We start from the raw sequence: 15,000 nt of genomic DNA on the forward strand, positions 1-15,000 counted from the left end.
ACCAGTTACTATACGTCATTACGAGGGAAGTGACGTCATGACTGTTGAACTCTATTGCGTAAGGTTATCAGACCTGTCAGTTTGTGCACTTTGGGTGTAATATTAAGATTAAATCGCTCGACAAGCTCGTGGAAATTATAGATTAAAACGTGTAGCCCCAATAAACGTGTTTTAATCCTGTAATATTACTATGGAGAGATTCTCAAACCAGCGTACAAAATGGTCCATTACAATATATTGCGGTTATATGACCTGCAAATATGTCTACGCCAGGCTAAAAATCAAGTAACCACACACACACACACAGACACACAGACAGACACAGACAGACACACACACACACGCACACACAACACACACACACACACACACACATTCACATACACACAAATAAACAAACAAACAAAAAACAAAACCCAACAAAAATAAAGAAAAAAATCAGAAAAACAACAACAAAAGCAAATACATTCTTTACATGAAAAAATGAAATTATCCAATTAAGCTGAAAGAGATGCGGAAAAATATAAATAAATAAATAAATAGATAAATAAATAAATAAATAAATAAAAACAACATCGCAAACAAAAATTTATTATATGGATTAAATTGACAACCGTTTTTGTAGTTTTTCGAGTTTTATGTCAGGCAGACCAGCAAGCAGCGAGTTACAGTAGTCAAGGCGTGAGAGTATCAGTGCACAAACGACCGTCTTCAGCAAATGGAGAGGAATGTATTGTTTCATTCGATAGATTCTCTTTAATTCAAAATTCAGGGTTTTAATCATCTGGTTGATTTGATGTCCCATGCTGAAACAGTCGTCGAGCACAACGCCAGGGTTTTTCGCTTTGGATGACACACTGATGTGACACTCCCCTCCCCTTCCCCGGTGAAAAGAAAACTTAAAACGCCCCTTCTTTTTCTATTTGTTTAACTATTCTGATTCCTTTTTAAAGACTACAAAAATCTCCAATGCGGCAAAACATGGGTAAAATGATTACATTCGATAGGGACCATGTATTTATGAAAGTGTCTATGATAATATTATATATCTACATTTCACCGTTTATATTTTTCAGAGCAGTATTGTGTCCAAGTATGCATTTGGTATACCGTAATGATATCTACAACCAACACTTCGTTTAGAGATATTAACCAGTACTGAACAAACTTCAAACGTTTTAATAAAATACGATCAAGGGAGACAGTTGCAATAATGCAATTTTCAGTTATTCTATTTTTGTGTTACTTTCATTCCGTATTCGGAACTGGGAGGATGCAACATTTGAAAAAGGACAAAAATGATGCAAATTTCCGTTTTAAAGAGATCCATCCGAAAAATGTACATTCTCTCAGATTCTTGCCCGAAGGATCTTTGACCCAGGGCAAGCAAATGAATCTTCAAGGAATGTTCGTTAATCGCTTCACCTCACCATTTGCTTCTTCGACCGAGTACACGAAAGAGGAACGAAACCATAATTTCAAAACTGGTCTAGAAAAGAATATCAGGAGCAAAGATAAAGACGACGGCAATGGTAATGCTGATGCTCGTCATAACAATACCGGAATTGAAGAGGCCGATGTTGAGACCCATAACCCGCTCAGGAAATGGCTACGTCGTTACCGTGCCCGGGCCAAGGCCACGACGAACGATGTGTGTGATAGGCCCTATCTAGATGGATGCAGCGTTCCATATGGACTCCCCTTTTTCTTCAAACCACTTTTCACGCCGTCCTGTTGGCGGCATGACGTCTGTTACCGTTGTGTGAGTATCACTTCCACTTATTCACAATCATCATCATCGTCGTCGTCGTCATCATCATCATCACCCCCACCACCACAACCATCACCACCACCACCACCACCATCATCATCATAATCATCATCATCATCATCATCATCATCATCATCATCATCATCATCATCATCATCATCATCATCGTCGTCGTCCTCATCAGTATCATTATCCCCATCACCATCATCCTCCTCCTCCTCCTCCTCCTCATCATCATCACCACCATCACCACCACCACCACCACCATCATCATCATCACATCACCAAAATGAATAATAGTAGAGTACTAAGGTGGAGTCTATTTTTGCAAAATTACACTTTCAGTATCTCTCACATACCAGGCTGTGAAAATATTCACGCCGACCTACTTTCTCGATTAGTGTAAACACGTGAGAAGGGTATAACTTAACCTCCCATGCATACTGTTAGTTACCTCGCAAACTATGCCAAATCAGAACGCACAAATTCGATAATTTTATTTGTAAACATGATGACCCAACTTAATGTAACATTGAGTATTGTTTGGATATATATACCATACCCATTCATGATTTGGGAAATCTTCTCTTTATCTATTATTGTTATGAATTTTCACTCATTTATGATTAATAATTGAAATGTCAATATTCCATTTACATTTTCATTCATTTCATTCAGTAAATTACCTTCATATCATCGACTTAAATCATGCTTCATTGCCATCATATTGTTTATCACAATGATTTGTAATCACATTGCCATCATATTGTTTATCACAATGATTTGTAATCACATTGCCATCATGTTGTTCATCACAATGATTTGTAATCACAATCTTTCATTGTTATTGTCACCCATTCATATACCTACGTTAATATAAACATTTCCATGTCTAGTTAATAAATAATTTAATTGTAGCACAAATCATAACAATGGATTAATGCTAGAGTATCATGATAGTAAATTTACTTCCGTTTGTAAAATCTATCTTTCCCATAATGGTTAAAGAGTATATTTTAAACGTGGGTGGGGGGTGTCACAGTAAAGATTGTTCACAATTATCTTATTAAATTTTATTTTATTAAGAACTGAATTCATCTCACTCCAGTTATATTTCGGTAGGCTTAGATAAACTTTACCTTCTAATATTAGATCGTCTTTCCTTTTATAGCCTTCCCTCGAATTAATTTCTAATTAGTGAATACTTTTCGTTCTACATTCTGTCACGTAGCCACTTATTATAAAAGCTGATAGGTCTAACATTTGACACTCCCTTTCTCTCCACAATCTATGCCGGACGGCCAGTCATTCTATTCCTATATATATATTGTAAGATTTTTATCTTTTGGGACTTTGTAGATATTATATCTACACCATTAAGACGCCGGAGCTTTTAACTTTGATTGTATAATCTTCAAGGATCAAACCCAAGCCCGCTGTACTACAATATAACCTCTTACCAATTGCCTGGAAGTGGAATTTTACGAGTCCAATCCTGTTATCAGAGGAATAGATCATCCAAGCCCATCAACTGCCTGGAAACGTAAACTTATGAACCTGACATATTATCATAAGTTACGTAAAATATTCATATCTCTATTTGTAACTGCCACGATCACTGTTTATCTCTTTTAATTAAATTTCATTATTATTTTTATTTCATTGTAAACAAATCGTTAATTGTTTTTCATTTATAGTAACTAGTAAATTCTGGGGCCTCATTCTACATATATCTTTATGCATAGTCGAGTAGCTCTTTACTCACTTGAGACCATGACATTTTGGAGGGGACACATATAAAGAATTGAATTTATTTAGTTACTTATATCTATTTCATCTAACTTTAAAGTTTAAAAACTCTTAATTGCCCCACTTGATCATATTTTAATTGAACTCCCTATTTACAGGATTAATTTTTTTTTCTTTTTCATTTCTTCATTTAAATGGAATAGCAATTTATCCATTCATTCTTTCATTCAAATTGAATAGCATTTTATTGATTCATTCCTTCATCCATTTATTCATTTATAAATCATTCATTCATTCATTGTTCATTCATTTATTTATTCATTCATTCATTCATTCATCCATTCATTCGTTTATTCACTCATTTATCCAATCATTCATACATTTATTCCTCCCTTCATTCTTTCATTCATACATTATCCATTCATTCATTCATCTATTCACTCAGTTTTTCATTCATTCATTCATTCCTTGTCCACTTTGTTATTATATCACTCATTTCATTTTGTTGTTTGCCTCATTCATGAATTGTTTTCAATATGTTTACATTCCATAACGATTCATTCACCTATCATCCAATCACTCAGTGTTGTGAACACATTTTGTAACTATTGTAAATCTTACGATATTTTATTGTTTTGTATTTCAGACATCACTGTTAAACACTCTTCAATGCCTAATTACAATTGTTGAACAACCATTGACCAAGAGAGAGGTCCCAGCCACGAACTGAGTTGGTAGATATATCCTTCATTATTCTCTTTTACATGAGTTGGGCATCACATAGTAACTATAGACATCGTGATTTGTTTTGCATAGTGATTTGTTTTAAATGCATTTTTGGCATATTACTGTTACCGAAAACCACTTATATATTATGTTCTGAAAAGTGAGTCTTTAAAAACTAAATAATAATAAAAGGAGTCTACTAGCCGTCGTGTTATATTTAGTGATAGATAACTTGGCATCCTATTATTGTTATCACACTCTAGTATATTAGCGTCATTGCGAATAATTGTACACAAACTAACGACGAGTCACACACATTGGTGATACATTTTTCGTAGTAACATAGTTTAGAGTACACGCGATTGACACATTGTTATTGACACAAGTCATAATAACTCCGCATTGTATTGACACATTGCTTTATAAGATATAACGATAAAAGGCATCAAATTCAACATACATAATAAGTTGAAATAAGAGAGAGAGATTTCTAAAAATAGAACAGTTCATTCCAGTAAGTGTAAATAAATAAAACAGTCAGTAACAGTATCCTGTCAATATAATATATATAAAACATCGTAACTAATTTATTGCAACATGGAAGCATATAAAAGATACTTAAGTCTCGCAAAGGACTTAGAAATACCCAGGAAAGAATATTTTCATGGTGCGAAGAGAAAGTAAAAGAAGAAAAAGAACATGAAGAAAGAATTCGTAGAGAAGAAAATGAAGAAAGAATTCGTAAAGAAGAAAAAGAACATGAAGAAAGAATTCGTAGAGAAGAAAATGAAGAAAGAATTCGTAAAGAAGAAAAAGAACATGAAGAAAGAATTCGTAGAGAAGAAAATGAAGAAAGAATTCGTAAAGAAGAAAAAGAACACGAAGAAAGAATTCGTAGAGAAGAAAATGAAGAAAGAATACGTAGAGAAGAAAGAGAAGAAAGAGTCCAAGAAAGGGAACCAAAAAGACAAATAGCTTTAGCAGAAGAAGAAACCAAAAGGACCCAAATGATGCTGGAAATTGAAAAAACAAAAACCGGTCATGAAAGAAAACATAATAATAGTGATGAATTTTTCGTGAAACTTCCACGCATGCCAACATACGATGAACGCTCAGACTGCCTAGAATCCTTCTTACACCGATTCGAAGTTCAGGCTAAAGGTTATCGTTGGCCAGAAAGCAAATGGGCCACAGCCTTGATTAACTGCTTATCTGGAGAACCGCTAAAAGTTTTCTATACCTTAACAACTGAAGATGCAGATGACTATGGAAAAATTAAAGACGCTCTACTAAAAAGATTTAGATTAACGGAAGATGGTTACCAGGAAAGGTTTCACACTGCAAAACCGGAAAGTGGAGAAGACTTTAATACATTCGTGAACCGAATTACTCAATTTCTAAATCGGTGGCTTGCGTTGGCAAACGTAAAACAAGACGACTTTGCAGGCCTTTACTATCTCACGCTGAAGAATCGAATCTATCAAGCTTGCAACCCAGATTTAGTCGCATTCTTTAAAGAGAGAAAGCCAGAAAACTTGGACAAATTAAAAATCTACGCAGAAAACTTTAACAGCGCACATCCATTGACACCCCTTAGCAGAACATTAAAGGAACCATACTACGCTGCCGCTGCTCAGAGTCCATGTACACCTAAAGTTCAATACTCAAATAGAACGAGCCGATCAATCACTCGGAACACGCAAGTGAAACAAGATGATCATAGTACCAAACCATGGAACAAACAGTTCAATAGAGACCATAGCCGACCCTATCAAAACAAAACAAGAAATAGCACTGACAATAATACTGAGTATAAGAAACCAACAAACCTATAATTAAATGTCAATATTGTGGAATGAAAGGCCACACAGCAGACAAATGTTACAAAATCGTGGGATATCCGAAAGAACCTGCAAATGCATCACTCCAAACCAGTGTAAATAATCAGACACGAGTAATGTCAGGAGAAAATATAAATGTGTATTGCGTGAAAGGTATGTCACTTTTAACACAAACTCACAAATCAGGATCGCTATTTTTTTGTGAAGGCAAAGCTAATGGAACTGATTGCAAAATATTGAGAGACACAGGATGCAGTACAGTAGGAATAAAAGCATCTTTGATCAATGACGAAGACAAAACTGGAAAAACGGTACAATGCATCACATTCAGTGGCACAGTCGAAACCTTTGAAACAGCTAACGTGTACATAGAAACCCCATACTATACAGGAATAGTGGAATGCTGTATACTTCCCAACCCCGTCGCTGATGTTATTGTTGGCAATATAAAAGGTCTTAAAGACAACCCAACAGATGTAAAAGAATGGTCATTAACCCAAGAAACAGCTTGTCTAGCAGAAACAAGAAAGATGACTAAGACAACAGAGAAGCCAATGACTATTTCTCTTGAACCACAACAATTTGACAGGAACACGTTCATTGAAGAACAGAAAAAGGACCCGACTTTAACATCATATTTCAATATCGCAAACAAAGGGACGAAATCAAAAGTTGAATACATCATTGAAAAAGATATTCTGTTCAGGTTACATAGGAAAAGAAACAAAATAGCTAAACAACTGGTCACGCCGAGTATTTACAGAAACAAAATCCTTGGAATAGCGCACGATTCAATAACTTCTGGACATCTTGGGAGCTCTTCCACATTGAAGAGAATATCCGAGAATTTCACATGGCCTGGAATTACTAAAGACGTCCGAGAATATGTGAAATCTTGTGACACATGCCAAAGAAGAGTCGCAAAAGGCAGAATACCGAGATTGCCATTAGAGACAACCCCAGTTATTGAAAAAGTTTTTCAAAAAGTTGCAATTGACATTATAGGCCCTTTAACAAAATCAGATAGAAACCATACACACATACTAACACTAGTCGATTACGCAACCAGGTGGCCAGAAGCGATAGCATTGAAATCAACTACATCGGATCACATAGCTGAAGCATTGATGACAATTTTTACTAGAATAGGCATACCAAATGAGATACTGTCGGACAATGGACCCCAATTTACATCACATATAATGCATGAAACCATGAAACTCATGGGAATCCAACACTCATTCACAACCCCCTACCACCCCCAAGCAAATGTCTTTGTGAAAGATTTAATGGCACTCTAAAGAATATGTTAAGAAAAGTGTCAGCAAAAAACCAGATGATTGGGACAGATACTTACCAGCAATCCTATTTGCATATAGAGAAATACCCCAAGAATCTACAGGCTACTCCCCATTTGAGTTGATGTATGGACGATCACCTCGCGGCCCGATCAATATAGTAGCCGACATTTGTAAAGGGAATGAGGAGGACAATAACGAAATTATGTTTGCTTACGAATATGTAAGAAACCTGAAAGACAGAATAGAGGATACATGTAAGCTAGCACAGGAATCCGTCACTAAAAAAGCAGAGAAATACAAGGAATACTCCGATCGAAAAAGCAAGTCAAGAAAATTTGAGATTGGTGACAAAGTACTAATACTCTTACCCGATGACTCGAGTAAACTTTTAGCTACATGGAAAGGACCATTCAAGGTATTAGCAGTACGATCTGTGTTAATTACGAGATTCAAATTAACAACACAACAAAGACATTCCATGCAAACATGCTAAAAAAATATTTCGATAGAGACAGATTATCACAACCAATATTTAACCATGTTGAAGCTGCAAATGTAGGATTAATCATCGAAACTCACAGCGATGATGTCGAACTACAACACACCCCACAACACGGTAACTCTAAAAATAGTACAATTAATGACGTCACAATCAATCCTCAACTAAACGAATGTCAGAAACGAGAAATCAGGTCATTATTAGAAAAGTACCAGTCAGTCTTTACAGACGCACCCGGACATACAACATTAGTGGAACACGACATAAAGTTAACCACATCTACCCCTATCAACGTGAAAAACTATCCTATTCCATTTCACGCACGAGAACAAGTTGAAAAGGAAGTTAAGGATATGCTAGATACAGGAATAGTTAGATATTCTTCAAGCCCATACTCATCACCAATAGTAGTAGTGAAAAAGAAAGACGGATCGATAAGGCTATGTATCGACTTTCGCAAATTAAATGAAGCAACAGTGTTTGATGCAGAACCAATACCAAATCAAGAGAATTTATTTGCTGCCTTATCTCAAGCAAAATACATGACAAAATGTGATCTTTCTAGAGGTTACTGGCAGATTCCACTGAAAGAATCATGTAAGAAATACACAGCATTTCAATCACCATTAGGATTGTTAGAATTTAACTATATGCCATTTGGATTATCGACAGCCGCATCGACATTCCAAAGAATGATGCGTATGTTATTAAAAGACATCCCGTCTACACTCTCATACTTCGACGACGCATGTATTTTCTCAAACTCATGGACTGATCACATGACAACCTTAGAATTAGTGCTTGAAGCATTAAAACGTAATTCTTTAACAACAAAACCGTCAAAAACAAGCATTGCATTTTACGAAATTGATTTTCTCGGTCATACCGTTGGTCATGGGACACAGACACCCGAGACAGAAAAACAAACAAAAATCGCACAATTGCAACCACCTAAGACAAAAAAAGAAGTACGCAAAGTACTTGGGCTCCTAAATTTTTACAGGAAATACATTTACAACTTCGCGCACATCGCGACACCGCTAACAAATCTGACAAAGAATGGGTCACCGAACAAAATTGTTTGGACAGAAGTGTGTCAGAATAGCTTTAACCAATTAAAGGCATTACTCTGTTCAGAACCAATTCTTAAATTACCCGACATATCAAAAGAATTTGTTGTAAGAACTGACGCGTCTGATAAGGGCATCGCAGGTGTACTATTACAGGAACATGAGGGAACTCTAATGCCTTGCTTATATGCAAGCAGAAAATTATTGGACAGAGAATCACGATACTCTGTAATAGAGCGTGAAGGACTGGCCATCGTCTTTGCTTTAAAGACATTCAGCAGATATCTACTGCTAAAAGAGTTTGTGGTCGAAACGGACCATAAACCACTCACGTACATAAGAAATAACAAAATGAATAATAGTAGAGTACTAAGGTGGAGTCTATTTTTGCAAAATTACACTTTCAGTATCTCTCACATACCAGGCTGTGAAAATATTCACGCCGACCTACTTTCTCGATTAGTGTAAACACGTGAGAAGGGTATAACTTAACCTCCCATGCATACTGTTAGTTACCTCGCAAACTATGCCAAATCAGAACGCACAAATTCGATAATTTTATTTGTAAACATGATGACCCAACTTAATGTAACATTGAGTATTGTTTGGATATATATACCATACCCATTCATGATTTGGGAAATCTTCTCTTTATCTATTATTGTTATGAATTTTCACTCATTTATGATTAATAATTGAAATGTCAATATTCCATTTACATTTTCATTCATTTCATTCAGTAAATTACCTTCATATCATCGACTTAAATCATGCTTCATTGCCATCATATTGTTTATCACAATGATTTGTAATCACATTGCCATCATATTGTTTATCACAATGATTTGTAATCACATTGCCATCATGTTGTTCATCACAATGATTTGTAATCACAATCTTTCATTGTTATTGTCACCCATTCATATACCTACGTTAATATAAACATTTCCATGTCTAGTTAATAAATAATTTAATTGTAGCACAAATCATAACAATGGATTAATGCTAGAGTATCATGATAGTAAATTTACTTCCGTTTGTAAAATCTATCTTTCCCATAATGGTTAAAGAGTATATTTAAACGTGGGTGGGGTGTCACAGTAAAGATTGTTCACAATTATCTTATTAAATTTTATTTTATTAAGAACTGAATTCATCTCACTCCAGTTATATTTCGGTAGGCTTAGATAAACTTTACCTTCTAATATTAGATCGTCTTTCCTTTTATAGCCTTCCCTCGAATTAATTTCTAATTAGTGAATACTTTTCGTTCTACATTCTGTCACGTAGCCACTTATTATAAAAGCTGATAGGTCTAACATTTGACACTCACTTTCTCTCCACAATCTATGCCGGACGGCCAGTCATTCTATTCCTATATATATATTGTAAGATTTTTATCTTTTGGGACTTTGTAGATATTATATCTACACCATTAAGACGCCGGAGCTTTTAACTTTGATTGTATAATCTTCAAGGATCAAACCCAAGCCCGCTGTACTACAATATAACCTCTTACCAATTGCCTGGAAGTGGAATTTTACGAGTCCAATCCTGTTATCAGAGGAATAGATCATCCAAGCCCATCAACTGCCTGGAAACGTAAACTTATGAACCTGACATATTATCATAAGTTACGTAAAATATTCATATCTCTATTTGTAACTGCCACGATCACTGTTTATCTCTTTTAATTAAATTTCATTATTATTTTTATTTCATTGTAAACAAATCGTTAATTGTTTTTCATTTATAGTAACTAGTAAATTCTGGGGCCTCATTCTACATATATCTTTATGCATAGTCGAGTAGCTCTTTACTCACTTGAGACCATGACAATCATCATCATCATCATCACCATCACCAACACAATTATCATCATCGTCATCATTATCAACGTACATTTTGTGACTAATTGCCTCAATTCGATTTTATGTCGGATTGAATCCAAAAATTTAAAAAAGATTTTTTTTTAATGAAATGGTAAAATGATGAAGAACGAGAAACATTATGAATCTAGCTAGACTAATTCTCCCTAAAAAGACATGACATAAACTTTACCCAAGCTTCACATCTGTGACCCATCGTCTCAAAACGGTATTTTTACCGGGGTGATTTAGATGATAACAATTGAATTTATAGTCATAGTGAGGCTATGTGGTCGTGTGGTATGATACTCGCTTTCGGATCGGAAGGTCCTGGGTTCGAACCTCGCTCGGCGCATAGTTGAGCCCTTAGAAAAGGCTCTTTACTCCTCACATTCTCTCCCCGTACATGTTGAACAAACATGGTCTGACTCTTTCTCGCATCTTTTGTTAAAATGGGATAAAAGCAGCAGGCTTACATTGGGTTATAAACACGTTTTATTTTAAGATTTTCATGTGCTTGTCATTCAAATCCTTCATAAATCAAGGAATTCACTAAGAATAGTTCTGCTATTGTCTGCACCAATTTCGACTTGACCTCATGAGCTTGGGTCACATGGCGAAGTTTTAATATCTCTCTCTCTCTCTCTCTCTCTCTCTCTCTCTCTCTCTCTCTCTCTCTCTCTCACACACACTCACTCACTCACTCTCCTCCACTCCACTCCACTCCTCACTCACTCCTCCTCCCCCCCTCTCTCTCTCTCTCTCTCTCTCCTCTCTCTCTCTCTCTCTCTCTCTCTCCTCTCTCTCCTTTTTTTTTTTTCTTTTCTTCTAATTGTGTAATTCCCCACCATTTTGAGTGGTGATCATAGATACATTAATTATGATTCGTGATCCTTTTTTAAAAATCTGTTTGTTTTTGTTCGTTTTTGATTTATTGTTTTGTTGTAGTTTTTTTTTTTTTTTGTTTCAATTGAGAGGAGGAGTTCTGTTTGTGTGTGTGTTGAGGGGGGGGGGGGGGGGGGTTGGGGATTCTTCTCTCTGTTTTTGTTTTTTTTTTAATTTAAAAAAAAATCATTTTTCATTTCAATTGTGTTTGTGTCGACGTGAACATAAATGCATATCTGACATCCGAACTCAATTATGGGCCTAGATTAATATTGTTATAACGGACAATATTATTTTGCTGTCATTTCTGAGATTTCCATTACAACTATGGGCCCATAATGAATTGGGCTATCAGACCTGCAAATAAGGGCACGTTGGTTTGTGTGTTTTGTTGTTATATCTGTTGCCTATGTTTTTTAAACAGCATAGTACATTAGTTTACTCATTTCTGACCCATCGCTTAACAAAGGTATTATGTCGAAGTGATTTAGATGACGAAAATTGAATGTATAGTCTAAAATAGGAGGCTTGATCACACTTAATATGCTTTATCTATAGAATAAACACGGGGAAGGGGGAGGAGGAAAGGGAGGGGGGGGGGGATTGTGTGGAAAAGACTAAAATTTGATACTTCTCATCATTGCAACTTTAAATTCACTTTTTGACATCTTGTTTATCCCGCCTTAACATCGCCTTGAGGCGATGGGTCACATTTTTAACACACACACACACACACACACACACACATATACACATATATAATATATATATATAATATATATATATATATATATATATATATATATAGATAGATAGATAGATAGATAGATAGATATAGTATATATATATATATATATATATATATATATATATATATATATATATATATATATATATATATATATTTCTTTTCACTCTTGTTATTATTATTAGGTTATTTGTTTTGTTTTTGTTAACAGTTTCCCCTATAATACTCTGACGGTAAATTTTACTTTTTACAATAATTCTCTAACAGGGAATCGATTACGACGTCACCAAGCGTGAATGTGACGTCGTATTCAGGGACAACATGAGACTGGCTTGTGAAGATAAATACTTGAGCATCCCTTACAGCCGTTTGCACCATTCATTTCACAGCACTGAAACTGAAATACGCCAAGACAACGTAGATCAAATGAGAAGATTACACAAGCACAAACAACGAGTTTTGAAAAAGTGTAGAATATTACGACCACAATTTGATCAAATATTGCATGAAAAGATTTCGTTTTTTGTCAATTCTTCATCTTCAAAGAAGTTCAATCGACGCCATTTTGAAATGTACTCCATCTCAATCAAGAGAGAAGTGGTTAAAAAATGGGCTCATCTTCTGCTCGAGAAATTGTTGCCAATTGAGAATGTTTTGAATTCAAAACCAAGCTCAAATCAGACATTATCACAAGCTTCAGATTTAGACAAAGAAATGTCAAATGTTTCATCAAATAGTGGTCATTTCCAAGTTGGGCAAAATTACAACTTTAGATTCAAGAAAGAAAAGGATTCTTCTCGCGATGATCATCATGCTCAGACTAATGAAATCCTGGATACAACATCAAAGGAAAAATTATGTGAATTTGACGATAAAAACAATGATACAGGTTTATTGTGCACTGAAATCGTGTCCGAGTTTTTGGCCAACCATCATCGTAGAGAAAAACCGTTATCAGAGTACAAGCTTTATCTTTCAAGTATTATTTTCTATCTGTTATGCCTCTTTACAAAGGATCTGTATTACTACGCAGTCGTAATATTCGGAGGACCTTCTTTCCGAGATGAATCCGCGGATTTTTGTGGGGATAGCTTTGTGACTCAGTGCTTGCCATCAGAGAGCCAACTAACTCTACATTAGATATGAAATAAATAAGTGATCCCCCAAGTAAGCATTTACATAAGTGGTGTATAATATGTTAGAATTTGAGGGATGTTAAAAGGATTGAAAAAAATAAAAACAACAAAAAAAAAAAAAAAAAACCCAACAACCCGAAAGTACGTTTCAAATGTTTTTGTTGTTCGCTGAGAAAGGGCTTTAAGCCGAACCGTTTCTTGTAGTTAAATGTTTCGTCCTTTTAAATATAACAGTAATAACTATTTTTCCACACTTTTATGTTGATTCATAATATTTGTAAATAAACATACCCTTAATTTTTATTTTGTTATGGTTATTTCATATTGAAAATCATAGAGGATGCCCGGATTCACTGAACTTTTTTGAACTTCATAGAAGTTTATAGAACTAGATGTCTAAGAACTCCAACGCGGGGGAGAGGGGAGGGGGGGGGGGGGCACGACAAGCTCTGTCTGTTGGATAAAAAATAAATGACTGTCAAACGCATGCCCAAAAGAATTTCCCTAATCAAAGGGCACATGAGGCAAATCGCCCAGTTACCAAGATATTGATTCGTTACTTTTCAACTACAATATAAAAATAAATTTTGTACTTAAAGGGCTTTGCAATACAAGGCGATTTTACAAAAACGTTCGATGGGTTTAAAATTAGATTCACCAGGCGTTCTAGCCTATTAACAGTGTGGGGCAAAGATGATTCGGTCATATAACTATATATAAAATATATATATAATTAATATATTTATTAATATATTATATATCAGAAAAGTGAGTGGAGCAGGCACTTATGTTGGTAACAACAAGATATGAAGTGAGTAGAAAAGTGCCAGAAGACAATAGAGAATAAAAAATTTTTTTTTTCGCGGCGGTGGTGGGGTTTGAACCTGCGACCTTATTGGTACGACAACTCCGCCTGGCAGGTGAGAGCGTGGCTCTACCGTGTGAGCTATCCACGAACACAAAATATTCGTTTCAAACCCAAAGTCATTTCTAGATCCCTCTCTCACCCACTTCTTGAGATCGCCGATTCGTTCACCACCATCGCGAAGTAATTTTGACCAGCAGTTAAGCTTAACAGCCAATATTCTCATCACAAACATATAACATAGAAACGATTGAGACATTGAGTATGCTCCGGTGTATGGGGTGAATTTTTAATTCAGAAAAGTGAGTGGAGCAGGCACTTATGTTGGTAACAACAAGATATGAAGTGAGTAGAAAAGTGCCAGAAGACAATAGAGAATAAAAAATTTTTTCGCGGCGGTGGTGGGGTTTGAACCTGCGACCTTATTGGTACGACAACTCCGCCTGGCAGGTGAGAGCGTGGCTCTACCGTGTGAGCTATCCACGAACACAAAAATATTCGTTTCAAACCCAAGTCATTTCTAGATCCCTCTCTCACCCAC

The 15,000-nt window shown here is 35.5% G+C and overlaps 2 protein-coding genes across 4 annotated transcripts in view; both read left to right on the forward strand.

Annotated features, from left to right (window-relative positions):
* LOC144977323 (uncharacterized) overlaps window positions 1–13,895 on the forward strand; it is a 16,035-nt gene extending 2,140 nt beyond the window's left edge. For all 3 annotated transcript variants that reach the window (XM_078922404.1, XM_078922403.1, XM_078922402.1), the window contains exons 2-3: window positions 1,077–1,762; window positions 12,726–13,895. In XM_078922404.1, the coding sequence (XP_078778530.1) occupies window positions 1,214–1,762; window positions 12,726–13,598 (1,422 nt within the window). In that variant the 5' untranslated portion in view covers window positions 1,077–1,213 and the 3' untranslated portion in view covers window positions 13,599–13,895. The remainder of the gene's footprint in view (window positions 1–1,076; window positions 1,763–12,725) is intronic.
* LOC144977331 (neuroguidin-like) overlaps window positions 1–15,000 on the forward strand; it is a 197,343-nt gene that overhangs the window by 90,587 nt on the left and 91,756 nt on the right. The window lies entirely within an intron of this gene.

Source organism: Berghia stephanieae, chromosome 7, assembly GCF_034508935.2.
Source record: "Berghia stephanieae isolate SIO BIC M18660-M18661 chromosome 7, UCSD_Bste_1.3, whole genome shotgun sequence".
Lineage (NCBI taxonomy): Eukaryota > Metazoa > Mollusca > Gastropoda > Nudibranchia > Aeolidiidae > Berghia > Berghia stephanieae.